The sequence below is a fragment of the Hippocampus bargibanti genome, linkage group LG18 (genome assembly GCF_051943395.1).
Source record: "Hippocampus bargibanti isolate YZ-2025 linkage group LG18, ASM5194339v1, whole genome shotgun sequence".
NCBI lineage: Eukaryota > Metazoa > Chordata > Actinopteri > Syngnathiformes > Syngnathidae > Hippocampus > Hippocampus bargibanti.
Genome location: NC_142751.1, coordinates 645564 through 672050, shown reverse-complemented (window position 1 = coordinate 672050; position 26487 = coordinate 645564). Strand labels below are relative to the sequence as shown.

General features: G+C 44.0%; 1 protein-coding gene across 1 annotated transcript in view; it reads left to right on the top strand.

The window, feature by feature from the left end:
- Positions 1–26421, top strand: part of whrna (whirlin a) — a 48941-nt gene extending 22520 nt beyond the window's left edge. The window contains 11 exon segments of the mRNA XM_089020729.1: positions 402–610; positions 2566–2602; positions 7372–7587; positions 10377–10568; positions 10716–10754; positions 12096–12170; positions 14153–14203; positions 14206–14674; positions 15813–15970; positions 17359–17481; positions 23267–26421. Coding sequence (XP_088876855.1) covers positions 402–610; positions 2566–2602; positions 7372–7587; positions 10377–10568; positions 10716–10754; positions 12096–12170; positions 14153–14203; positions 14206–14674; positions 15813–15970; positions 17359–17481; positions 23267–23449 — 1752 coding nt within the window. The 3' untranslated portion in view covers positions 23450–26421.
- Positions 26422–26487: the final 66 nt, after the last annotated feature.

Here is a 26487-nt window from a genome sequence, read left to right as displayed (position 1 = left end):
AGTAACTCGGCTAGAAAGCCAGTTAGCTGATAGATAGCTAACAGATAGCTAGCTAGGCCTTCACTCAACCCGGAAGTAACTCAGATAGAGAGCTAGCTAGCTGATAGATAGCTAAGTAACTCGTGCACCTCAAATAGTCATAGATGGCCACAAATGGTTTGACTGCAAGTGCTGCGGAAAATACCATGTTGAAAAAAAAGAACAATTTATCTCAATTTACCAGCCAAACAAAAGCATTTTATGCTTTCAATCACCTCTCCCTCCTCCATCTGTGATGTAACCTCTCTTTGACCTTTAACCGACATCTCCGGCGCATGTCGCAGTCTCTCGCCAGGCCGCCCCGGCCGTCTTGCCCCTCGTCCTCGTCCTCCTCTCCGTTGTGTTGGTCTCCCCCGCCGCAGGTGGGCGATCAAATCCTGGAAGTGAACGGCCGCAGCTTCCTGAACGTGCCTCACGATGAAGCGGCGCGGGTACTGAAAGCGTCGCGGCACTTGATGATGACGGTGAAAGACGTGGGCCGCCTGCCTCACGCCAGGACGGTGGTGGGCCACACCAAATGGATCGCCAGCTCCCAGATTGCCGAGAGCTCCGCCGACAGCGGCCTGGCCGGGTAAGCCTTTCTTGCCGTTAACGTGGAAAAAAGGAACATCTTGCATGACCTTCAAAAACCTTCCAATTCAATGTCATTGCCGGACGTCTGGATTGATCCAGATATAGTACAGTGATACCTTGGTTTACCAACTTGGTTACCAAATTGGTTCCCAGACAGAGTGCGTAAGGCGAAAAGTGTCTATCCCAAAAATTAATTTCCAAAAGGAAACCATTAAAATGAGATTAATCCGTTCCCAGGTCCGCATAAAACATAATTTTCCACAAAATAAGCCTTCAAGGACAACCGAGGCCCCCGGACAAGTTGTGTCCATAATTTATAAAATCACTTCAAATGACTTCTACTGAGCGTATTTTGCAAAGATTCCACCACATATAGCTATATTTTACATTTTTAAAGATTCGCGCTGAATATTCAGGAAGTCTTGTTTTTCAGTTGGTGACGATACCTACCGTGACGTCACGACACGGAGGGAACGCCCCTGACCGAGAAAGCGACACACAATGCATTTTGGGTACTTTGTTTGGTCTCAAACCTTTGTGTTGATCCGAGTTGATGGCGAAATTAGAAGGAAAACACATAAATAACGCGATGGTGAACCGTTGTGTGTTGCACCAATACTACTACTACTACGACTACTATTTGAAACAAGCTGACAGAAATTCCCAGCAGACAAATCAGCCCATTTCCAACAGAGCTTGGGCGCCATCTTGTGCATTTTCTGGCACGCTACATTGGAGTCCAGACGCCTCAAAATGACACAGGACTTCTTCTTTAATTGATTGCAAACATTTATGCTTTCCTCTTCAGAATTATTTGAATCATATTCATAACTGGATGATTCTTGAGCAAGGCAAGACGTCTTGGCGTGACGTCACAGACAAGGGAGCGGGACCTTCTCAAACTGAAAGTTTCTGAGTTCATTTTGAAGTAGTTTTGGGACAATTTAAGTCATTTTTATTGGTGTTTTTCATTTGACTAAAAATATCAGCCTGCGTGTTTTGGGTATTTTAGATGCTCTAAAACGTTTTTCTGATGTCAGTTGGGAAACAAAAAAAATGTGTCAGTTGTCCTTTAAAACTACACAAAATGTACCTTATTTGATGTATAATAAATGTGCTATTGTATTGTAATTAAAGAAATAAACTGTACTGTATAATAAAGTCATTTTATTTACCATTGTGGTGGTCGTTGTTGGCTTGATGGAGTGGAGTGGCCGCTTTCATCAGCATTAAATACTTAAACCATCATGAAGAATGATCCCTTGTCGGTACCTAGTTCCTCATCAATTGTGTTCTGTTTAGCTGGGTTGATAGCTTTTTGCATCAAGTGTACATATGGCTTGTGCGGGTTATTTGTGGAGCCGGATTGATGGGATATTTTAACCTTGCAGTCTACACTCTGACTTTGAACTATCAAAGTTGAAACAAGTACAAAGTTCACTGTTCTCTATCCATTTTCTCACCCTCTCTCTCGTCTGCCTGTCTCTTTAATGTTTAACCCCCCTCACTGCTGCGTTCTTGACCAATCACGTGGCTTTAACCGAAGACTGGGGGCGGGGAATAGAGGACAAAAACAAGTTGGCTGCCATTTTCTTATTCGTAGAAAGGGCTCGTTTGCAAAACGGCACACCACTCATTGCGGCGCTCCGTGTGTATCCCGAAAAAAAGTTTGTATGCCAAGGTAAAATTTTCATAAATTTAACGTTCGTAAACCGAAAGGTTCGTAAGCCAAGGGGTTCGTAAACCGAGGTATCACTGTATTTCGAAAAACACCAAAAAGACATATTTGGAGTGTCTCTTTTCCAATTAAAAGATTACACAAAATGGTGCCATAACAGTCTCAACGTAAGCAAATGAATTTGTTCCCGTCAGTGTCGGTGTACGTGTTCACATCTTTTTTTCCAGTGTTGACTTAATTTGTCTTCATTTCTGTTTTTTGTTTTTTGTTTGCAGTTACCCTGTGGACCACGGAGCTTCTGCTGCTGGAAAGGTGAGTTTTACAAAACAGCGCACGTGACGAGGATCTCCTCGTCACTTGGATGCGTGTCCAAATTTGACATCCAGATGTAGTGAAATATGAACCCATGTGCCACGCGAGTCTTTGATTTGTTAATGTCCTCAACATGCGCACGATGAAATAATAATACATTTTAAATGATCCGCAAATGTGGTGAAATTCTGTGCTCATCTATCGAGCTAGCTTGCTGGCTAGCAATCGAGCTCGCTAGTTAGCAATTGCGCTCCCTTGCTAGCAATCGTGTTCGCTAGCTAGCAATCGAGCTAACTAGATAGCAATCAAGCTAACTTGCTGGCAATCGAGCTCGCCGGCGAGCAATCGAGCTAGCTGGCTAGCAATCGAGCTAACTGGCTAGCTCTCTTTCTATTCAGATAGCTGGTTAATCCCTTGCATCGCAGGTGTCCAAGTCAAGGCCGGGGGGCCAAATGTGGCCCATCACATCATTTGATTTGGCCTGCGAAAGCAAAGCAAACTTCCATGTTGCTTGCTAAAGTCCCAACCAAAATTTCAAATGGTCAAAATGTCAACCATAATAACGGTCCCTATTCTTTACTTGAAATGTGAAAAGTAGTTATTTATGAATTTGTTGAAGAGGGGATGAACCATTCGCCCTGGAGAAGAAACCTTAACTCCAATATGGCCCCCGGCAAAAAAAAAAAAAAGAGTTTGACACCTTTACGGTACATGAACAAATCATTGATGAGCAAACCCCCCACACCCGCATATTTGCCAACGCTTCCGCTGACTTTCCTGTTGACTTTGACTTTTAAAAGAAGTGAAGCCCGTGTGGGAATGAGAAATATCAGAAGTACTGTTGGAAGAGACAGCTGCTGATGAGAAGGGTGCTGGGGGGGGGGGGGTAGCTCACTTCTCATTAGCAGGTCTCCGATGGACATTCTTTTCTTGACAGATGGGCAAAAGGTAGAAAAGGGAGGGCGGGAGATATTGAGAGAGGAGGAGAGATGCATTACTTTCAGACAGCTGCTGTAAAAAGTGTTTACACCGGGCGGCCATTTTTGTATTTAAGGGCACGTTCGAGCTGACAACTTCTCATCAGCTCCATTTACGTATTTGGTGCGTTGGAGTGATATTGTACTTTGTAATACAGTAAAGTCTCGTTATATCGATATTCAAGGGAGTCTGAAAAAATATCGATATAACCGGGACTATTGATATATCCGATATCGATATAACGAGACTTTACTGTATTTGTCATTGCGCTCAACTGATGTGACTATTTGGAGCCTGTCGTCCATTTTAATATGTAGCAGAATAAAACCAATTCGGGGCCTTTATTTTAATGTCGCCTAGAAAAGAATGACAAGCAGTTGACGGACAGCCTCCAGTATCGTCCCGTGAGGCGCTCGTCCTGCGTGGAACGGAGATGCTTTTATTGCCTTTTACTTTGAAAAAAGAGGAAGTCAAATGCAAGGACGCTACATAAAACACCATCGTGCCAACTCTTCTGTTTTTGTTTTGTTTGGCCAAGGGGAATCTTTTCAACAACAACCGCATAAAGTCGGTATTTTAGCGATTTCGAGTGTGACGTCATGACTTTGATGTTATTTATTTATTTATGTATTACTTTTACACACGACATGGTTCCTGTCGTCCGCGTCACAGGGATGTTTTTACTCCGGCTCGCCTTCTGTCAGCCGAGCCATTTTTATTTGTATTTTTTTGTAGCGGCCAGAAGCATTTCTCAATGCTGGCGCCAGGTTGCTATGGGAACCCGGCGGCACAATGTACCTAAAATGAAGTCGCTGCCGTCAAATTGATGGGCACCCTTGTTGTGAAAGGAGTCACTACTCTGAATGATTTTTTTGGGACATTGGTAATCCCGTAAAAACAAAAGAAATATCCGGATTTTGAATCATAGCATGTCAATGTCCTCAGAATAATAGTTTAAAAGCATTTTGATTGGATTGAAATTGGATCCATTGATCACAGCAGGTAATCCCAGTCATTGCGAGATGGAGCTTGGCAACCCCAGCCTGCATGTTTCACTCTTGTGAGGATGTTTTCCAATTCTATGTTTGATATGCACCATATATTTTGGAGGCAAATGAATATTTGTGTCATCGCAACACAATTCCAATCCAACAACATTGTCATTTTGTCCATCTATCCGGACGGTTCATTTGCGTAAACCCCCAAAAGAAGATGAGAAGGTTTCTTCAGCCGTCATCTGTACTTTTTTGAAGGTGTCGGACGTTTCGCCTCCTATCCAAGAGGCTTCGTCAGCCAACTAAAGTCTGACTGGTCGTGTCGGCCCTATTTATTTATCCCTAATGTCCAGACATGACGGCGCTGGACACAGCTACTAGTTTGTGTTGTAAAGGGTGGTTAAAATCAAAAAGTAGGAATAAAAGACGACCAGTCAGACTTTAGTTCGCTGACGAAGCCTCTTGGATAGGAGGCGAAACGTCCGACACCTTCAAATTTGTACAGATGACAGCTGAAGAAACCTTCTCATCGATGGACCACTCCTGTACCACTGAGAGGCCCCCAAAGAAGATTCAAAAAATCCAAAGCTAGTTTTTCGTTTGCCCTTTTTTTTCTTCTTTTTGAAACAGTGAGGCCAATTTATTTTTGTGTGGACCCAAACTATTTCTATTTGACTTCAAAAGAGGACAAAATATGCTAATGAGTGGTTTGCGTAGTCAGTACTTGAGTTCACAAAGCAAAGCTGGAGATTGTGATTATCTTCATTTGTGCATTCAGGAGAAATTTGGGGCCTTGTTCACAGCTCTTTGTCACACACTCTCGTTGTTGTTTTTTTCTGTCATCTTTAGCAAACGTTAATAATGAATACTTGAGTGGTTTCGTCCTTCATCCAGTTTTGTGGGCTTTGGACACCGATTGTGCAACTCTTCCTGTTGATATTGGTTTTCTCTTGGCTTGGACATTGTTTCTTGTTGGCACAAAGAATACGCCCTGGTTTCAATGTTAGCGCTAACAGTCGCTAATTTTAGTGAAATCATGGTTTTTTTTATTTGCAATTATGAAATTGCACCAATGGATGGATTTTGCTTTATTTCAACCAGTTTAGTGTACATTGCAATCTAGTGAGCTTGGCTATCTGGCTGGCTACCTAGTTAGCTATCTATTTGCTGTCTATTCGCTAGCTATCTGGCTGTCTATCTAGCTTGCTACCTAGCTGGCTATCTGATGGGTTAAAAGTGATCGTTCGTTCCTAGTTCATCGCTTCTCAGGGTGTTAGAAGTGGGATGGTGAAATCAGCAGGAAGCCAGGTGTTGAACAGAAGAAGTTATTTTAATCTTGTGGACCGCAGGAAGTCCAAGACAAAGACAAACGATGCAAAAAGATGTTTAAAGGTGTTCGTATAGCGAATTACCCCAACACTATTTATTTGCTGTCTATCTATCTATCTATCTATCTATCTATCTATCTATCTATCTATCTATCTATCTATCTATCTATCTATCTATCTATCTATCTATCTATCTATCTATCTATCTATCTATCTATCTATCTATCTTGCTATCTCGCTAGCTATCTATTTGCTATCTCGCTAGCTTTCGATCTATTTGAGTTACAGTGATCCCTTGCTACTTTGTGGTTCACTTATCGCGGCTTCAGTGCAACTTTTTATTTTATTATTATTTTTTGAAGGAGTCTTTTGACTTTGTCATCAGTAGTTGTTGGCACTCTTTCTCTTTTTGTCTTTCTTTTTTTTGAGAATAGAGAAAATAAAAAGTTTATTATTATTTTTATTAATGCAATATGCAAACAAACAAAGTAAAAGAAACAATACTACAAACAACACTGCAGAAAAAGCAGAATAAAATCAAACACACTGGCTTTGACAGCTTATGGACCATGGAGCATTTTGCTCCATGAGCTGTTGTCTATTGTCAAAAAAAAGAAAGACAAAAAAGAGAGTGCTAACAACTACCGATAACAATGTTCTTCTCTCGGAGAAATACTGTCATGATCTGGTTGGCGACCAACGGGAGGCGCTGTCGGCCCCGCCTGCACCTCCACAGGTGCTGGTCGTCCCGATCAGATTGGCGACCAGCGGGTAGCGACGTCAGCCCTGCCTGCAGCCTCGCAGGTGTTGGTCGTTTAATCATTGACACTTAAAAGGACACCCGGCGAGACCATCCGGTGCCGGTTCATTGTTTGTTTGCAGCTCGTTTGCTGCATGCATTGTGTACGTGTTTGTTTAACCTTGGCGGACTTTTACTTTTGGTCTTCTTTTGATACTTTGTATTTTTTCCATTCAGATGATTTTGATGTTTTACATTTTGTTCCTGCTGACTTTATTTTAATACAATTTGTCAAACAACCTCCTGCTCCCTCCTGCCTGCTTTTTGGGATCCGCACCCGCCATCACCACCTCGCAAAACCGTGACAAATACTCCTTCAAAAAAAAAAAAAAAGCTGACTACATTGTACTTCGCGGATTTCACCTATCGCGGGCTATTTTTGGAACGTAAACGAGGCTTCACTGTATTCCGGGTTGAGTGAATGCTGGCACGTGTGGCTGCCGCTGCTCACCCACAGAAAAAAAAACTGTGACTGTAAAGTGACCTTGAGAGTTTTGAAAGGCGCTTAGAAATCAAATGTATTATTATTATTCGTTCAATCCGGCCTTATTCATGTTACAATTTGGCCCCTTTTCAGACACAGATGCATCACTGATTAAACACACACACACACACTCCCCCCATTGTATTTGTATTGAATCTAAAAACCGAGCACGGGTCTCTTTTCAGGCCGGCTTTTCCAAGGGTGTGGCGGGAGGATCCCAGGTGACCTTGTCCAGCCTGGTCAACCAGTCCCGAGCGATGCTGGAAGAGCAAGCGCGTCACCTTCTGACCGAGTCGGAGCGGCAAACCTTGGGATACTACTTGGAAGAGTATCGGGACGGACACGTCGGCGTGGAGCAGCTCGCCATGGCGCTTTTCCAACTACTCAATACACATGCCAAGGTGAGCCACGTGCTCACGTGCTAATGCGCTTCTTTCTTTCTTTTTCTTGATATGAATCTCTGCTGCTCAATTCGTTGTTGATGTGCTTGATTCAATTTTTTTTTGTTCTTTCACGACTTTTTTTTGGGTCAGTATTATAAATTGACGCCACTTTGTCAAGTTGGGATGAGAAAGCTTTTTCCGGGGGCCTTGTCCTATATTTAGCGCTACACGTCTGCCCCTTGAAAAAAATCCAGTGTTTTCCATACTGGAAAAAAAATAAATAAATAAAAAGGAAAAATTCATGTTGCGTCATAAAATTAAATAAACAAAGAAATCAATAAATAGATAAATAGACAAATAGCGAAACATAGAATAAATAAATCAATAATTAAATTGATACATAAATAGATAAACAAATACAGTGGGACCTTGGCTTACGAACTTAATTGGTTCCCAGACAGAGTGTGTAAGGCCAAAAGTGTGTATCCCCCCAAAAAAACTTCCATAGGAAACCATTAAAATGGGAATAATCAGTTCCCAGGTTTCCATAAAATATACTTTTCAACTAAATAAGCCTTAAAACTACACACAACCTACCTTATCCTATGTATAATAAATGTGCTATTGTATTGTAATGAAAGAAATACACTGCACTGTATGATAAAGTCACTTTATTTACATTTGTGATGGTCATCTTAATTGACACCTGTTGCTTTCTGACTTGTAAGGTCTTACGAAACTGAGGCATCACATTATCATTCATCATGTTGATGATTCTCATAGCCAGTCTTTTCTGGATGGAAGTGTTCAATAAAAGCCTGCACAAATCAAATCCTCAGTGTTGATGACCTCATTATGGTCAGCAACAAGCTCCTCGATGTCATCTGCATTCACTTCGAGTCCCGTAGGTGCTGGCAGAGATTTTATGACAACAAAAGGCGCCAGTCCGATGATTCCACGGACGCGGAATAAAACGTGTCATTAGTCACGTGAAAGCATCGACTAAATAACGCCTTTGTGTAAACTTTACACAAGGGCGTTATTTAGTCGATGTGAGAAACACGAACGAGGTGTGCGTTTGTGGCGTCACATGTGCACACCTCGGATGTCATGTGAATCTCAGCCTGACACATCTCTCACGCTGTGCGTCACTTCCCTGAGAGTAACATTCTTCAGTTCCACCATTGCCACCATCCTTTGCCTAAAAGCTTTACAGTGTTGTGTAAACTTTACACAAAGGCGTGACTTCGCGTGACTAATGCTAATGACGCCGAAATTGTCACGTGCGAGTTGACAGCTGGGGCGGCGCCGCCGCTCGCGGCACTCCAATTTCATTTCATTTCAACGAGTCGCTGAAGCTTTACACTGTAAAGCTTTTAGGCGAAGGATGGTGGCAATGGTGGAACTGAAGAATGTTACTCTCAGGGAAGTGACACACAGCGTGAGAGATGTGTCAGGCTGAGATTTACATGATAGCCGCGGTGTGCACATGTGACGCCACAAACGCACACCTCGTTCGTGTTTCTCAATGATCTCCTTCTCCTCCATAGGAAACCATTCCATGTTCTGTTTAGCTGGGAGGATAGCTTTTGCATCAAGTGTACAGATGACTTGTGCGGAGCCTGAACAGAAGTGTGACATGTGTAATATCCCACATATTGTTACTGTTTTCTATCCATTTTCTCACTATTCTCACACTTTTTGTTTCAAGCTCTGTCGTCTCCCTTTCGTGTGTGTGTGTGTTTTCTCACTCTCTCTCATTCTCTGCCTGTCTCTTTAATGTTTAAACCCCCCCACCCCCCATCTGCTGGGTTCTTGGCCAATCACGTGGCTTTAACCGAAGACGCCATTTTGTTTTGGGGAGAACGGCCTCACTCTCTCTCTGCCTTTAACCTCATTCCCCACTGCTGCGCTTTTGACCAATCACGTGGCTTTAACCGAAGACTGGGGGCGGGGAATAGAGGACAAAAACAGTCGGCTGCCATTTTGTTGTTAGGAGAACGGGCTCGTTCGCAAACACACATCACTCATTGTGGCAGCTCTGTGTGTATCCTGAAAAATAGTTTGTATGTCAAGGTAAAATTTTCCTCAATGTAACGTTCGTAAACCGAAAAGTTCGTAAGCCAAGGGGTTCCTAAACCAAGGTCTCACTGTAAATAGATAAGTAGATAAATAAATAGATACATAAATATATAGATAAACACATAAATAGATGAATACATAGATACATAAATATATAAATACACATTTAATTAATTAATTAAATAATCATTTGCTTAATTAGTTGATCAATTAATTGATTAATTAAATAATCATGTCATTAATTAGTTGATCAATTAATCGATTGAGTAAATAAATACATACATACATGAATACCCCAGTATAGAAATACGCATTTAATGGATTCATTAGATAATCGCTTGATTAATTAGTTCATTCATTAATTGATCAATTAAATAAGTACATACATAAGAAATGATTCTCAACATTTGATCACCTGTTTACAACGACATGAACCAAGAAGAGAAGAGATGCTTTATTTTTGCGTCACAGAAACAAAACCCTCCTGGAACACTCTTTACTCTATTGACCAATCAGAACAGGTCAATGCTATGAAAAAAACAAATATCATAAATAAATGCTACCACGACTGGTTCCCATCTCATGCATGATTTGGACGAGGTGAACACACACACACACACACACACACAAAATGTTTGCAAAAGCCTGTCCCACCGACTTAGCGCATTTTACACGTGACGGGAGCATTTAGCGCAAATGTGAAGGGCTGCTCTCTGCCGCAACAGTTCTGTCTGCTGTCGGAAGTGCGCGGCCTGGTGGCCCCGCAGGACTTGGAACGTTTCGACGCTCTGGCGCTGCGCCGCGAGATCCAGGCTCTCAAGGCCAGCCAGGTCCAGCCGGATTCTCCGTCTGTGGTGTCGTACCCCGACGCTCTCGCCTCGTCTTGGGCCGCCGGCGCCACGCTGAGCTCCGCGCGGGTAGGTGGCACTGCCCCATCATGTGACTCGGGGCGGGGGAGACATTTGTTTCCCGTCCATGTAAACGCAAAAGCATTCCGACAACATTGGAAAATGTTTGTTTTTTTCCTACGCCCAACGTCACCTTCTATTCCCACCCCCTGTTAGGAAAGGCTGCTGTGGCTGATAGATATGATGATGGAGGAGGTAGGACTCGCCGGCCCACGCGTGCTGGCGACGGCTTGTTGGCTCCCCCGCGGGCAGACGTGGAGCCGGAAAAAAAACAAATAGGCTATTTTGCGGCGTATAAGGCGCACCCCCAATCAATGGTGCATTTTCAAACTTTTTGGCCTCATTGAAATCCATTTTGTTCACAAAGGGAAAAAAAAGGTCTTGCCCAAATTGTCCCATGTGACATTTTTTGAGTCTGGTGTTATTTTGGTTTTTCTGCTGTGTTTGGCTTTTTGGCTTGCTTTTTATGACACCCCCCCCCCGCGCCCTCGCCTCCGCCGCAAATATAAACAATGAAAAATATCAATGATGTTCATTTTAAACGACACTTGCGTAGACGCCATCTTTCACTCGTTGACTGCCAAACGATGTGCAAAAAAATGTGTTTATCCAGTGCCAGGGTTTTGGGCATTGTCACTCAAATTCCAGGACCCACATAATATTACCTTTTAGGACTGCATAATAATAATAATTAATATAATTATAACAATACATTTCATTTCTAAGCACCTTTCAAACTGTCAAGGTCATTTTACAGTCACGGGATAAAGTTTTGAGTCTGTGGGTGAGCAGCGGCAGCCACATGCGTCAGTGTTCACTCAACCCCGAAGTAACTCAAATAGATTGAAAGCTAGCTAGCTTGCATAAACATTCAATGCAGCGTAAGAAACCTTTCACCTTTCATCATTGGGTTTGGAGTTATCTGAGCTTGAAATGAGTGCGGATGTCCAAAATACTGTACAATACAAACATTGATTTATATAGTGTTTGAAGCTGAAACAAATGTTAGTACATGGGAAATAGGGTAATGCGGCCCCCTTTTGGAGGGGAAAAAACACTGCCAGAGGCCATGGTCAGCGCTTTATCGGCACCCCAGTAAGGAAAAGCAAAACCTGAACAAAATGGGGAATGGCGCTCCACGTCATGCTTTTCAATTCCCGACTCGATTTGGTGAATGTCGGAGAATGCGTTAAAAGTCGTGCTCCTTTTTGGGATGGCGGCATCCTTGAAGTGGAATTGTGCGTGGGTGCTCCCGGCGCCGCCGCCGCGAGTCATCAAATGGGGACTTGACGGGGTTTCCGTTTGGATTTGGCGGCGGAGTTCAATAAAGGGCGGACGGGATCTGTCCCAACTAAATTTGCTTGGCGAAAGTGTCACATGACAAGTTGCAGCGAGATACCAAACCCTGCTCGGCACGGATGTGCGTGTACGCGTGTGTTTGTGCGTGTGCAAATGGAAGCATGTTTTCCCTTTTCTGATTGACGTCTGCATTTGTTCTTGGCACTGATCCATTCGCTCTCCCGCATTGTTTTGTAGAACGACAGCACGCAGGATACAAATGGGTCGGATCCCTTGGACAGCCTGAACACGCTGCTGGCTGACGTCTCGTTGGTGAGTGCCCCCCGAAAAAAAAAAATGGTGGACACGGTGCCCATTTTAAAATGGTAGAAATGAAGGAAATGCCACCTGGGTGCTTTTTTTACGCTTTTTGCAGCAAAGCAAGGATGAAGCTGATCTTTTTTAGTTTTTTTTTGTTCCTGTCGTAATTGAATGTACTGGTGTCCAAGTCAAGGCCTGGGGGCCAAATCTGGCCCGCCACATCATTTTATTCGGCCCGCGAAAGCAAATCCAACTTGTGAAATTCCGTTACGCCTGCTAAAGTCCCATCTAAACCACAATAACAGTCATTATTCTTGATGGCAAATTTTCGGGGTTCAACCCTTTTAAAGGACAACCGACGCCTCCGGACAAGTTGTGTCCATAATTTGTAAAATCACTTCAAATGACTTCTACTGAGCGTATTTTACAAAGATTCCACAGCATATAGCTATATTTTACATTTTAAGACTCGCGCTGAATATTCAAGAAGTCTTGTTTTCGAGTTGGTTTCGAGCTGGAACGCCCCTGACCGAGAAAGGACACACTGTAGTAACTCAATGTATTTTGCGGTACTTTGTTTGGTCTGAAAACTTCATGTTGATCCGTGTTGATGGCGAAATTACAAGGAAAACACATACATAACGCAATGATGAATTGTTGTGTGTTGCACCAAGACAACTATTTGATACTCGTTGACACAAATTCCCAGCAGACAAGTCAGCCCATTTCCAACAGAGCTTGGGCGCCATCTTGTGCAATTTCTGGGACGCTACATTAGAGTCCAGATGCCTCAAAATGACACGGAATAAATTCTTTAATCGATTGCAAACATTTATGCTTTCCTCTTCAGAACTATTTGAATCATCTTCATAACTGGATGAGTAACAAGAAAGCATCTTCTCCCAATCTGAAGCCATTGTTTTGATTCTGAAGCAAGGCAAGATGTCACGAGCTGGGGGCGGGACTTTCTGAAAATTCCCAATTCGCAGCTCAATTAGTTGCCGATTTAGCACACTAAGTCATTTTTATTGGTGTTTTGCATTTGATGAAAAATATCAGCCTGCTTGTTTTTGGTATTTTAAATGCTATAAAAGTCTTTCTGATGTCAGTTAGGAAACAAAAGAATGCTGTCGGTTGTCCTTTAACTCGTTCACTGCCAGACGTGCAAAAAAGTGTCCACTCCAGTGCCAGGGTTTTTGTCATTGTCACTCTAATTACAGGATCTACAGAATATTGACTTATAGGACGACATCAACATTCAACGCAGCGTTACAAACTTTATACTGTCTTTTTTCATCAGAAAAAAATAGTTAATTCCCAAGTTATCTGAAGTTATCTGACCTTGAAATGGGGGCAGCTGTACAAAATACAATACATATTGATTGATGTAGCGCTTGAACAATAGCTGAAGCTGGAACAAAATGCTAAGTTTGAAAAAAGGCAAATGCTGCCCCTTTGTGGAAGGAAAAAAAACATTGCCAGAGGTCTGGCCAGCACTTTATCAGCACCCAAGCCTGAAAAAAAAAAAAACAACAAAACCTGAACAAATTGGAGAATGGCGCACTATGTCATATTTTCAATTTGCGAATGACTTAATTTTAGGTACGCTTTGTCTGTAAGATGTGGAAGGGATGAAAGATGCGAATGGCTTCCCCAAATTGAGAACAGCCCGCCGAGACGAAACGCTAAGTACAATGCGGGCAAAAAATGGCCTTGGCACTTTGGATTTATTGGATGGGAAATAGTGAGCAAAGGGCCGCTTGGAAATTCGGGTCCCTTGCCCACCTCACTCGTCTCGACAGGAGGATGAAACAAAAGCTAATCGGGAGCACAGCTTTTCGCCGCCTTCTCAAATCATATTTGCTTCTTCTTCTTTGTTGATTGTCATTTTTCACATCTCCATCTTCTTCCTTATTCCTTGTTGCCGTACCAACACGCACGTCCTTTTGCGCATGGCTCATCCATCATGATGGAAAAATCTCCTGTGGCTCCAGGATGACGTTGGGTCTCCCCCGGCCGACTCCCCCCCGGCCGACTCCCCCCTCCCTTCAAGCCTCCGCCCCCATCGGGGCCGCAGAGGCGCAAAAGTGGAAGAGAGCATCCCAAGAAATGCCCCTCGTCCGAGCGCCGCCGAAATCCAGCCAGCGCCCCTCGGCCGCATCCCGCCTCGCCTTGGCGGGACAACGCCGCCATCCCAAAGACAGAACTTTTGGCGCCTTCCAAGAGAGACCCGAAAACGGCCCAATCAAGGGTCCGCTCCCCCAAAGTGGCGCTGGCGAGTTCTTCAGCGCCACCTCCGCCCGCGCTGCCCGCACCGCCTCCTCCGCCCACGCTGCCCGCACCGCCTCCTCCGCCCGCGCTGCCCGCACCGCCTCCTCCGTCTCTTCCCCTTAAGCCGTCCGCCAAGTCCAAGGCGTGGTCGGCGGGCTCCAAGCGGCGCTTGTTGACGGTGGAGGTTCACAGGCCCAACGGCGAGCCCGACGTCAATGAGGTGCGGCCGCTGCCCCAAGCCAGAGGTGAGACGACGGTCGGGCAGAGAAAACGCGCCACTTTTGCCCTGCGCGCCAAATCAACTCCAAATCGTTTTGGGGAACGAAATCAGCGCAGCGCCCAAAAATGCCCAAATCATCAAACCAAAAATATAGCAATCAATAAATATGGATGGGAATAAATAAATAAACAGATAAATAATAAAAATACATTTCATTCCTAAGCGCCTTTCCAAACTCTCAAGGTCACTTTACAGTCACAGGATACGTTTTTCTGTGGGTGAGCGGCGGCAGCCACATGTGCCGGCGTTCACTCAAATAGATAAATAAATAAGAACATATCAATAAATAAGCAAATAGATAAATAAGTGAATGAAGCCACAAATATCCCCAAAAATAAATACATATCTTAAATAAACAAATAGATAAATACATAGTTAAATAAACAGATAAACATATGATTGAATAAATACACAAATATATAGACAAATAAATATTGAAATAAATAAATACATATGTAAATACATAGGTAAATGCATAGAGAAATAAATAAACAGATAAATATATGAATGAACAAACACAAATAAATGAATACATAAATAAATAGACAAATAAATAAATTGGGGGATGGAGCCACAAATATATCAAAAAATGAATACATATGTAAATAAATACATAAACTGATAGATATGAATCAGAAAAGCTTTAATCGTCCCACAATGGGGAAATTTGCAAATATATCAATGAACAAACACAAAGAAATAAATCCAATGTTGGATACATAAATAGATGGATCAATTCATCAATCGATAGATAATGAAATAAATAACGATAAAGTGTCGACAACCAGGCAGCCTACTCAAAACATCTAATTTCTTATCGTATTTATTTTTAATGGATCTGCAAAAACGATTTTGTTTTGAATTTTGGGGTGTAGCGTGTAGCTTGTTGTGGTGTGGTTAGCGCGCGGGCCTCACAATGCGGAGGTGCACGATTGGATTGCCTTCGTCCAACACCCAAAAAAGGTTTTTGCAAAAGAATCGCGTCAAGATCAAAGGAATTGTAATCCAAGCGTTGAGATGGAAGATGAATGTGGTCCGTCCGTCCGTCCGTCCGCCCTCCACCCAGAGCTGACCTCCCGTGTGCCTGCTCCCCCTCCCATCAGGTGGCGCCCTGTCTCAGCTGTCAGACAGCGGCCAGACCCTCAGCGAGGACAGCGGCGTGGATATAGCCGAGTCGGCACACGTCGCCAACTCCCTCTCCGCATGCCCGCCACAGCCTGCAGCCACTCGGGGGGGCGGGGGCGGCAACCCCACCAAACCGGTGAGGGGGTCTTGACTTCCCAATCAATCGCTCAACCAACAAACGTATCAATGATCCAGCGAGCGCATCGGCCGTTTGACGTCTACCTTTGTGAGGACCACTTCAAGCGATGGTGGGAGGGGCTAAAAATAAGATCCCGCTGCTCCTCTTCCACCTCCGCCTCATTGATGTGCGCCAAACGCCATCGATGGAAGCGCCGGCCGGGCCTCTGGAAGCACTCGCCAGGGGGGCTATTTCAACAACAACCAAAAGGATTTGGTTTTGGGGGGGAAGGTTGGCCCTGCCAAATCTCCACGCATGAAATGTTCCATCGGCGGCATGGAATTAACTCATTCCCTGCCAATAGGAGTCCACTCCAGTGCCAGGGTTTTTGTCATTGTCACTCCAATTCCAAGACCCACGCAATATTGACTTTCAGGACAATATCAACATTCAATACAGCATTAGAAAGAGTTAATTCCTAAATTATACGGGTGTGGAGTTATCTGACCTTAAAACGAGGGCAAATGTCCAAAATACAAACCATACCCATTGGTTTCTATAGTGCTTTTATATGGCTAATTAGCCAGTTAGCTAACTGCCTAGCTGGCTATCTATGAGCTATCTGCTAGCTAGCTTTCTATCTATTTGAATTACTTCCGGGTTGAGTGAACGCTGGCGCATGTGGCTGCCACTGCTCACCCGCAGAAAAACCGATGCTCTGACTGAAAAGTGACCTTGAGAATTTTGAAAGGCGCTTAGAAATGAAATGGATTATTATTATTATTATTTGACAACAGCTGATGCTGTAACAAAGCGCTACCATGGACAAAAGGCAAATGCTGCCTCGTCGTGGAAGGGAACAAACATTGCCGGAGATCTGGCCAGCGCTTTATCAGCACCCAAGTAAGAAAAACCAAAACCCAAACAAATTGTTGAATGGCGCTCTACATCATATTTTCAAATCTCGAATCCATTCGGGAATGGCAGTGAATGAGTTAATGTTAGTTCTCATAAATGTAGACGTCAAAGTCCACGTGGAACATCTTTCCTCATGTTTTTTTTTTGTTTTTTTTTTGCACTGTTGACTTTTATTTTGCATTCATGTTTTTGAATTGCTACGTCCATGTTTTTTTAATCCGCTTCCATCTCTTACGTCATCCACCGTCGTGGTGTCGTTAAATGTGTGTTTTTTAATTTAAAACAATTGCCTGGATGTATGGTTGCGCAAGGTCGGAAAGGCAGAAGATTCAAACTTGGGAGAAAACCGTGCAATCCGTCTTAAAAAAATAGGATCAGCAATAACCAAGAAAAGGCGGCCATCATTTGTCAACTTGCTCAAAGTTTCCCAGATGCGGCGACATCTTTGAACAACACCCTCACCGCTATTTCTCTCTTCCCGACTTTAGCCGGGGCTTTTGGAGCCCACCTCGGCTCTCGTCAGGGTGACCAAAAGTGCCAGCACTTTGGGCATCGCCATTGAAGGAGGAGCCAACACTCGACAGCCGTTGCCGCGGATTGTCACCATACAGGTGAGGATGGGGGGGGGGCACGTGATATGGTTACAAAAATAGCCCAGCCGTGTTTCATCCTTTGCACGGATTACATCTAGAGCGCATAACAAATTTAGGAATTACTAATGTTCAAATTTGAAGTCAAAAGTAATGGCCGCTATTGTGGTCTATATACCACAATTTGAAATGTTGCTTCAGACTTCAGCAAGTATCATGGAATTTCATCATGGAGCAATCTGTATCGCTAGCTATCTGAATCGCTAGCTAGCTGGATCCCTAGCTAGCTGTCTCGCTAGCTAGCTGAATTGCTAGTTTGCTGGATCCCTAGCTAGCTGGATTGCTAGCTAGCTGGATCACTAGCTTGCTCAATCGCTAGCGAGCTTGATCGCGAGCTAGCTCTAAAAATGAGCATGGAAAGTTTGATTTGCTTTGGCAGGCAAAATAAAATGATGTGCTGGGCCAGATTTTGCCTTGACTTTGACGCCTGTGGAATAAGTAAGAATGATTTTTTTTTTTTTGCTTATAGACAAGAAGGCCATTTCATGTCATTGATCAAGATTGCTCGTGACTACCATGCTCAACTTTTTTATAATAATAAATAATAATACATTTCATTTCTCAGCACCTTTCAAAACTCAAGGTCACTTTACAGTCACAGGATAAAGTCTTTCTATGGGAGCCACACGCGCCAGTGTTCACTCAACCCGGAAGTAACTGTAATAGATAGATAGATAGATAATAAATAGGTAATAGAGAGCCCGATAGCCAACAGCTAGCCAGCTACACATCTTACAGCCAGCCAGCTCGACAGCTAATAGCTAGTCAGCTAGCTAATGGATAGCCAACAGGTAGCCAGCTAACAGCCAGCCAGACGACCAAGCAAGGAGAATAAAATATACCTTTTTGGACACAGAGTGACAATTTAAAGGCCGACGTCGTCTCAGGCAGCCGTTCGCAACTCTTTAGTGCCGTCTCACAACTTTTTCCGAGTGAGCTGGTGATTGAAATGTTAAAAAAAAGCGGGTGGGGGGGGGGTAGGTGGAGTGGTGTACTGATTGCAACGGGATGCATGAAAGGATTGTAAATCAGCACTTTGAAAAATCTGCCAACGGATGGAAGTGCAGATTTGAAATCGTCCATGACTTGGAAAATGCAAACCGGCCATGCACATTAACACCGAGATGAGAAGATTTTGCAGCTCCTTTGGCATCTCAGCCTGCTCCCAAAAACACCTGCAACATTTAAAGCGTGCTAATTTATTCAACCTCCGCTTTCTCCATTTGCTCAAAATGTACTCATTTCCACTCTTCAAACAAGTCAAGCAAAAGGTCTTCCCATTTCTACTTAACAAGCGACTTCATGTCGCTGACGTCGCCGATCGATCGCCGCGTAGCGTTTCGTCGTTATTTCAAGCCACGATGAACGCGGCAGCTTTGAGGTCTCCGGGCCGGAAAAAGGAAAAACATTCTTTTTGTTTCTGGCTGGCCGACGGGGGAGGGCTTCTATTTGAGGAGCAGATGATGGGACCCGACGCACTATACAGTGAGACCTCAACTTACAAACACCTTAACTTACAAACTTTTCGTCTTACAAACGTCAAATATATGAAAATTAAACCTTATAATAAGAAGTATTTTCATAATACACACCCACCACGGCTGGTGGAGTAATCTTCGGCGGAAGAACACCAAAGCACACGACCTTCGGATCTGGCGGAAGCACACGACCGAACAGCGCTCCAGCCGGCGCTACTTTCCACACCCCCTCTCATTGAATGCACTACTTGGTGCTTTTTGCTGATAATTTCACTATTATGGGACCGAAAAAAAACCCCACCACAGGCTCGTGTTCAGCGCAAGAAGACACAAAATAAAATCACCGTCGCTGAGAAGAAGGAGCTAATTGAATTGTGCGTTTGTGTGATTTAGTGGCCGAGCACGGCTATGCTAAGTCAACCATTACTACCATTCTCCGGAACAGAGAAGCCATCAAAGGTGCGTCTGTTGCAAAAGGTGTTTCCGTGCTCTCAAAGCGACGGTCTCGGGCAATCGAAGAAGTTGAAAAACTTCTGTTAATTTGGATTCACGAAAAGCAGCTATCCGACGGCAGCGTGAGTAAAGCTATTTCATGCGAGAAAGCACGGCTAATTCACGCCGATATCGTCATGCGCCAACCTGGAAGTTCACCGCTTATTGAGGATTTTAAAGCCAGCAACGGAGGGTTCGAGAACATCTGAGGAAGAGGAGGAGGAGATGGCTGCAGCATCAAGTGAGCTCATAAAGGCAATGTTGGCAAAGTGGAATGATGTGCAGGATTTTACCGACCAGTTCCATCCAGAAAAGACTGTGGCTATGACAATCATCAACATGATGAACGATAATGTGATGCCTCAGCTTCGTAAGACCTTACAAGTCAGAAAGCAACAGGTGTCAATTAAGAGGTTTTTAATCAGCAAAAAGGATGAGGAGTCTCCAAAGAAGCAAAGAAGAGAAGCCACACCAGAGCTTAAGTTACCAACAGTCCTCAACGACCATCAAAAAGGTCAATAAAACTTTATTTTACAGTACGGTTTACTTCTTTAATTACAGTCCTCATGTAATGTGCCTCTCTTTCCAAACAGCAATTCCCTCTGACCTCTGACCTCCAACGCCATTCCATCAAGCCATCAATGACCATCACAAATTTAAATAAAGTGACTTTATGATACAATGCAGTGTATTTCTTTCATTACAATACAATAGCACATTTATTATACATAGAATAAGGTATGTTGTGTGTAGTTTTAAGGCTTATTTAGTTGAAAAGTATATTTTATGGAAACCCGCGAATGGATTATTCCCATTTTAATGGTTACCTATGGGAATTGTTTTTTGAGATACACACTTTTCGCCTTCCACACTCTGTCTGGAAAGCAATTAAGTTCGTAAGTTGAGGTCTCACTGTATTCTGCTGCGATTGTACAACGCAGTCAAGTTGATATTGCGCACCTTAGGCGCACCTTGGGCTCCCCCAACCGTAGCCGTTATCTTTCCAAATAGCCCCAAGCGCGCGTTATCACTACTAACTTCCCATCACTGTGACTGATGTCGAGCGATTGCTGCGAGCGAGCGCAGACTCTCGATAAAAATGTAAAAAAAAAAGAAAAAATACTTTGAATAACCGGGCTGGGGGAAGACAAATGTCATCTGAAGAAAGAAGGTCAAGCGAGAGCAAGATTTTGCATAATAATGAAAAAATAATAATGAAAGCTTGGTGAATAAGGTATAATAGCCCTTCAAAAGAATACGAAATGTCGCACTACGTAAATCTTCTGATCACATGATGATGGCTAGCTCGATTGCTAGCTAGCTAGCTAAATAGATGAGCATGGAATTTCACACATTTGATTTGCTTTTTTGAGCCAAATCAAATAAAGTGGCAGGCCACATTTGGCCCCTGGGCCTTGAATTGGACACCTGTGATGTAAGGGATTAGCCAGCTATCTGAATAGAAAGACGGCTCGATCAGGAGATAGCTTGATTGCTAGCTAGCTCGATCGCGAGCTAGCTCGATTGCTAGCTTGCTCGATCACTGCCTAGCTTGATTGCTACATAGCTAGCTCAATAGATCATCATGGAATTTCACAACTGATTTGCTTTTGTGGGCCAAATAAAACAGTGTGGCAGGCCAGATTTGGCCCCTGGGCCTTGACTTTGACACCAGTTATTTAAGGGATTAGCCATCTCTCTGAATGCAAAGATTGCTCGATCGCTTGCTAGCTTGATCGCTAGGTGGCTCAATCACTCCAGAGCTAGCTCAATCACTAGCTAACTTGATTGCTAGATAGCGCAATCACTAAATAGCTAGTGCGATCGTTAGCTAGCTTGATTGCTAGCTAGCTCGATCGCTACATAGCACGCCCGATAGATAAGCATGGAATTTCACAAGTTTGATTTGCTTTTGTGGGCCGTATAAAATAATGTGGCAGGCCAGATTTGGCCCCTGGACCTTGACTTTGACACCTGTGATGTAAGGGATTAGCCATCTATCTGAATGGAAAGATGGCTCGATCGCTTGCTAGCTTCATCGCTAGCTAGCTAAATCGCTAGCGAGCTCAATCACTTGCTAGCTTGATCGCTACATAGCACGCTCAATAGATAAGCATGGAATTTTACAGGCTTGATTTGCTTTTGTGGGCCGAATAAAATAATGTGGCAGGCCAGATTTGGCCCCCAGGCCTTGACTTCGACACGTCGCCATTTATCTGAATAGAAAGATGGCTCTATCGCTAGCTAGTTCGATCGCCAGCTAGCTCAATAGAAAAGCATGGAATTTCACAAGTTTCTGCTTCTGCTTCTGCAGGCCAAATAAATTGATGTGGTGGGCCAGATTTGGCCCACGGGCCTCTACTTTGACACCTGATGGAAACAATACATCAAGTCATTTGCGGACCCCGGCGTCCCGGTTTGCCCCCGAGGGGATTGAACGCAGCCCATATTTGTGGCGTCTTTTGAGAGTGGAGCGCGACAAGGCAGTGCGAACCGTCAGCTTTGGCAATGAGCATTTTGATGATACGTTTAAGCACGCTGCGCCAAAGTCTGGATGGGGCCGCTTCAAAGGAGGCCAAAAGCAGACCCAAGCCGTCTGCAAGTGGGGATTTTGGATTCTTTTTAGCCATCTTTTCATCGCTTGACACGTCGCGTTCGCTTCAATACATCAAGTGTCAGACTCCCATTTATGGGAGGGGGAGGAGAGCAGAGGAGGAAGAGACAGGAGAGCAGAGGAGGAAGAGACAGGAGAGGAGGGGCACGGCACGCTCCTGGCGTCGACGAGGATGTGACAGACGGCTTTCAGAAGCGGGACACTCAACTAAAGTACCGTCCCAAAAATAATAAAAGAACATTTCAACGTATTAAAAGAACACTTTACAGTGATTTTCTAAAATTACTGAAGGGGAAATTATTATGAACGGTCACAGGTGTCCAAATCAAAGCCCAGGGGCCAAATCAGGCCCACTACCTCATTTTATTCGGTCCGCGAAAGCAAATCAAACTTGTGAAATTCCATGCTCATCTATCGAGCTAGCAAGTAAACGAGATAGCTAGCAACCGAGCTTACAATCTAGCTAGGTAGCGAAGGAGATAGCTAGCTAGCTTGCAATTGAGCTTGCTAGCCAGCAAACTAGCCAGCGATCGAGCAGGCTAGTCAGCAAGCAAGCAAGCCAGCGATCAAGCTAGCTAGCTTGCGATCAATCTAGATAGCTAGCGATTGAGCTGGCTAGCTTGTGATTGAGCTAGCTAGCTTGCAATCGAGCTTGCTGGCCAGCGATTGAGCGAGATAGCCAGCGATCGAACGATTAAGCAAGCCAACAATCGAACTCGATAGCTTGTAATCGAGCAAGCAAGCCAGCGATCGAGCTAGCTAGCTTGCAATCAAACTAGCTAGCTAGCTCAATCGCCAGCTAGCTTGCAATTGAGCTCGCTAGCCAGCGATCGAGCGAGCTAGTCGGCGATCGAGCAAGCTAGCCAGCGATCGAGCAAGCAAGCCAGCGATTGAGCTAGCTTGCTTGGAATTGAGCTAGCTAGCTTGCGAATGAGCTAGCTTGCTTTGCGATTGAGCTAGCTTGCTTGCAATTGAGCTCGCTAGCCAGCAATCGAGCACGCAAGCCAGCGATCGAGCTAGCTAGCTTGCAATCGAGCTAGCTAACTTGCGATCAAGCTAACTAGTGAGCTAGCACTCTTTCTATCCACTATCGAGTCATTTTTCATTTTCTCTTTTCATTTATGTCCAATAACCGTTTTGGTTTTTCTCTTTTGTTACCCAGCGTGGCGGTTCGGCTCACAACTGCGGTCATCTGAAAGTGGGTCAGGTGATCCTGGAGGTGAACGGGGTTTCTCTGAGGGGCCGCGAGCACAAAGACGCCGCCCGCCTCATCGCCGAGGCCTTCAAGACCAAAGAGAAGGACTTTGTGGACTTTCTGGTGACTGAGTTCAACGTCGCACTATAGCTAAGCGGGACGGGAGAGAGAGAGAGAGACCAGCGGGCAATCGAAGACAAAAAGGCAAGGAGGACATTTTGCGTTGGAAATGTCACAAAGCCGGAGCGGCGGACTCCACGCAAAGTCCACCTCATCTTGTGACGACCGTTCTTTCCTACATGTTACCTCTCCGTTGACAGACCTTCTGCACTCTGGTAGATGATAGCAGAGCCTGTTGAACCTCCATTTTTGCTGGCTTGAGATTGAAACGGACCGATTCCTACCCGAATTCCTCCCGGTTGTCCAACTTAAGGGACAACCGACGTCACTTGTTTGTATCTTAACTGACATCAGAAAAACCTTTTATAGCATCTAAAATACCCAAAACACGCAGTAGGATATTTTTATTCAAATGCAAAACACCAATAAAAATGATTTAAAGTGTCCAAAATTTGCAAAAAATTGAGCTGCGAATTGGGCATTTTCAGAAAGTCCCGCCCCCAGTTCGTGACGTCACGCCAAGACGTCTTGCATTGCTGGAGAATCCATACAATGGCTTCAGATTGGGAGAAGATGCTTTCTTGTTACACATCCAGTTATGACTATGATTCAAATAGTTCTGAAGAGGAAAGCATACATGTTTGCAATCGATTAAAGAAGTCCTTCCGTGTCATTTTGAGGCATCTGGACTGCAATGTCGCGTCCCAGAAAAGAGGCAGAAAATGGCGACTAAGCTCCCTGTGAGGAATTAATCAGCCCGTTTCCACAGGCTGATAAATTCCTTATATGGAGCTTGGTCGCCCTCTTCTTGCTCTTTTTGGTGCAACATGTCGTTTTCAGACCAAACAAGCACAGCAAAATGCATTGACGTGATGGAAGGACTGCTACAATGTGTCCTTTTTTTTCGGTCAGGGGCGTTCCTTCAGTGACGTCACGTACGGACTCGTCACCCACTTAAAAACAAGACTTCCGGAATATTCAGCGTGAGTCGTAAAATGTAAAATCTAGCTATATGCGGCGGGATCTTTGTAAAATACCCTAAGTAGAAGTCATTTGAAGGCATTTTACAAATTATGGACACAACTTGTCCGGAGACGTCGGTTGTCCTTTATGGCGCTTATAATTGAAATTTATATTTATTACTATTAACTCATTCACTGCCATTCACAAATTGATTCGGGAATTGAAGATATGACGTAGAGCGCCATTCCCATTTTTTTTCGGCTTTTGTTTTGTCATGCTTGGGTGCCATAAAAGCACTGGCCATGGCCTCTGGCAATGTTTTCCCTTCCACAAGGGGGCAACATTTCCCTGCCCGACAGTGCCACCCGTTGGTTGCAAACCGAAACGTAACACAATGGAAGGTAAATCCAATCCATTACTACTAGCAAGTGATCTAGCTGGCTATCTTTTTGCTGTCTATTAGCTCAAGGATGGTTGGCTAGCTAGCTATTACATATACGTACTTATATAGCTATCTAGCTGAGTAGCTAGCTGTATAGATGGCTAGCTAGCTGGCTATCTATTAGCTATCTATTGGCTATCTTTTAGCTAGCTTTCTATCTATTTGAGTTACTTCTGGGTTGAGTGAACGCTGGCGCGTGTGGCTGCCGCTGCTCATCCACAGGAAAGCGTATCCTGTAACTGAAAAGTGACCTTGAGAGTTTTGAAAGGCGCTTACAAATGAAATGTATTATTATTTTTCCATGTTAGCACTTTGTTGCAGCTTCAGCTGTTTTTAAAGCACCATATAAATCAATGTGTATTGTATTGTATTTTGTACATACGCCCCCATTTCAAGCTCATATAACTCCAGACACATAACTTAGGAATTAACTTTTTTTTTTTCCTGCATTGAATGTTGATGTAGTCCTAAAAGTCAATCTTCTGTGTGTCCTGGCATTGGAGTGGACACATTTTTGCACATCGTCTGGCAGTGAATGCGTTAACAGCAGGCGTTTCATTTCCTTCGTTATGTATATACTGATGATGAATGAATGATATATTTATATCATCTATACGGTACATATGATAAGAGTTCAATGTGAAATTTTCAACCCATGGAAAGTTCCATCAACACCCGCGCATATATTTTAACAAGTATATACCGTAATGTACATATTTGGATATACAAATCGGAGCAGCTCACATCGATCAGATCAATGTTGTCCATCGTCTTCATTTCAGTATCTGACGAATGATCATTTTGGCAAGGGGAGCTCAAAAGAAGCACAGGGAGAGCATGCACACCCCCAAAAAAGCCACCCGTGAGTGGCTAATCTTGTTGGGGAGCGAATGTGTAAAAGTATTGGCCAACGTTTGCACTTTGTCGGTACGGGCGGACAAAAAATCCCCCGATTGCACTTTGTTGTTTCCAGCCACCGGTGCGCTATGACGCACTTTTGAAGAGGACGTCGTCCATCCGGCGCGTGACAGGGCACCGCGTCTTCATTAGAACGGCGGCAAGTGGACCTGCTTTTACTGAGGGATTCCACCCCAGAGGGTGTTTCACTTCGACCACTCGGTGTTCTTCCCGTCGCTCCTTCCGCGACAACCATTTCATTTGGTCATTTCCAGGTCGCAGACTAATTCAACTCCCTCGGGGGAAGCAGGAGGAAGCCGTGGCCTCCTCCTCCCGTTTCAACTCGGGACAAGGAGGATAACACTTGCCATGGCAACGCACTTCTGGAAAACCTCAATAAGATGTTCGTGTCATTCGGAGGGAGAGGAAGTCACGGCAGCTTCAGACAGTCTCATTCATCAGATGCCACCATGATGAAATTGTGCTTTTCTTGTTTTGCTGAGTTGTGCCTCCTCGCCTTTTAACCACAGTTAGCTTCGCTTCTTGATTAGCTTCCTCCTTTGGATGCTTTGCATCTTTTTTTTTTTTTTTTGCTTTTATTTCTCATCTGTCGCTGTTAGCCTGCTCCCAGCACATTTGAACAAAGATGGCTATACAAAGCTATTTATACAGAAAGTGTGTTTAATTTTTCAATAAAGGTAATTGCACTAAATTGTCAGCTTCTCATGCCAGTGCAGTTCCTTCATTTGTTTTTTTTCCATTTGTC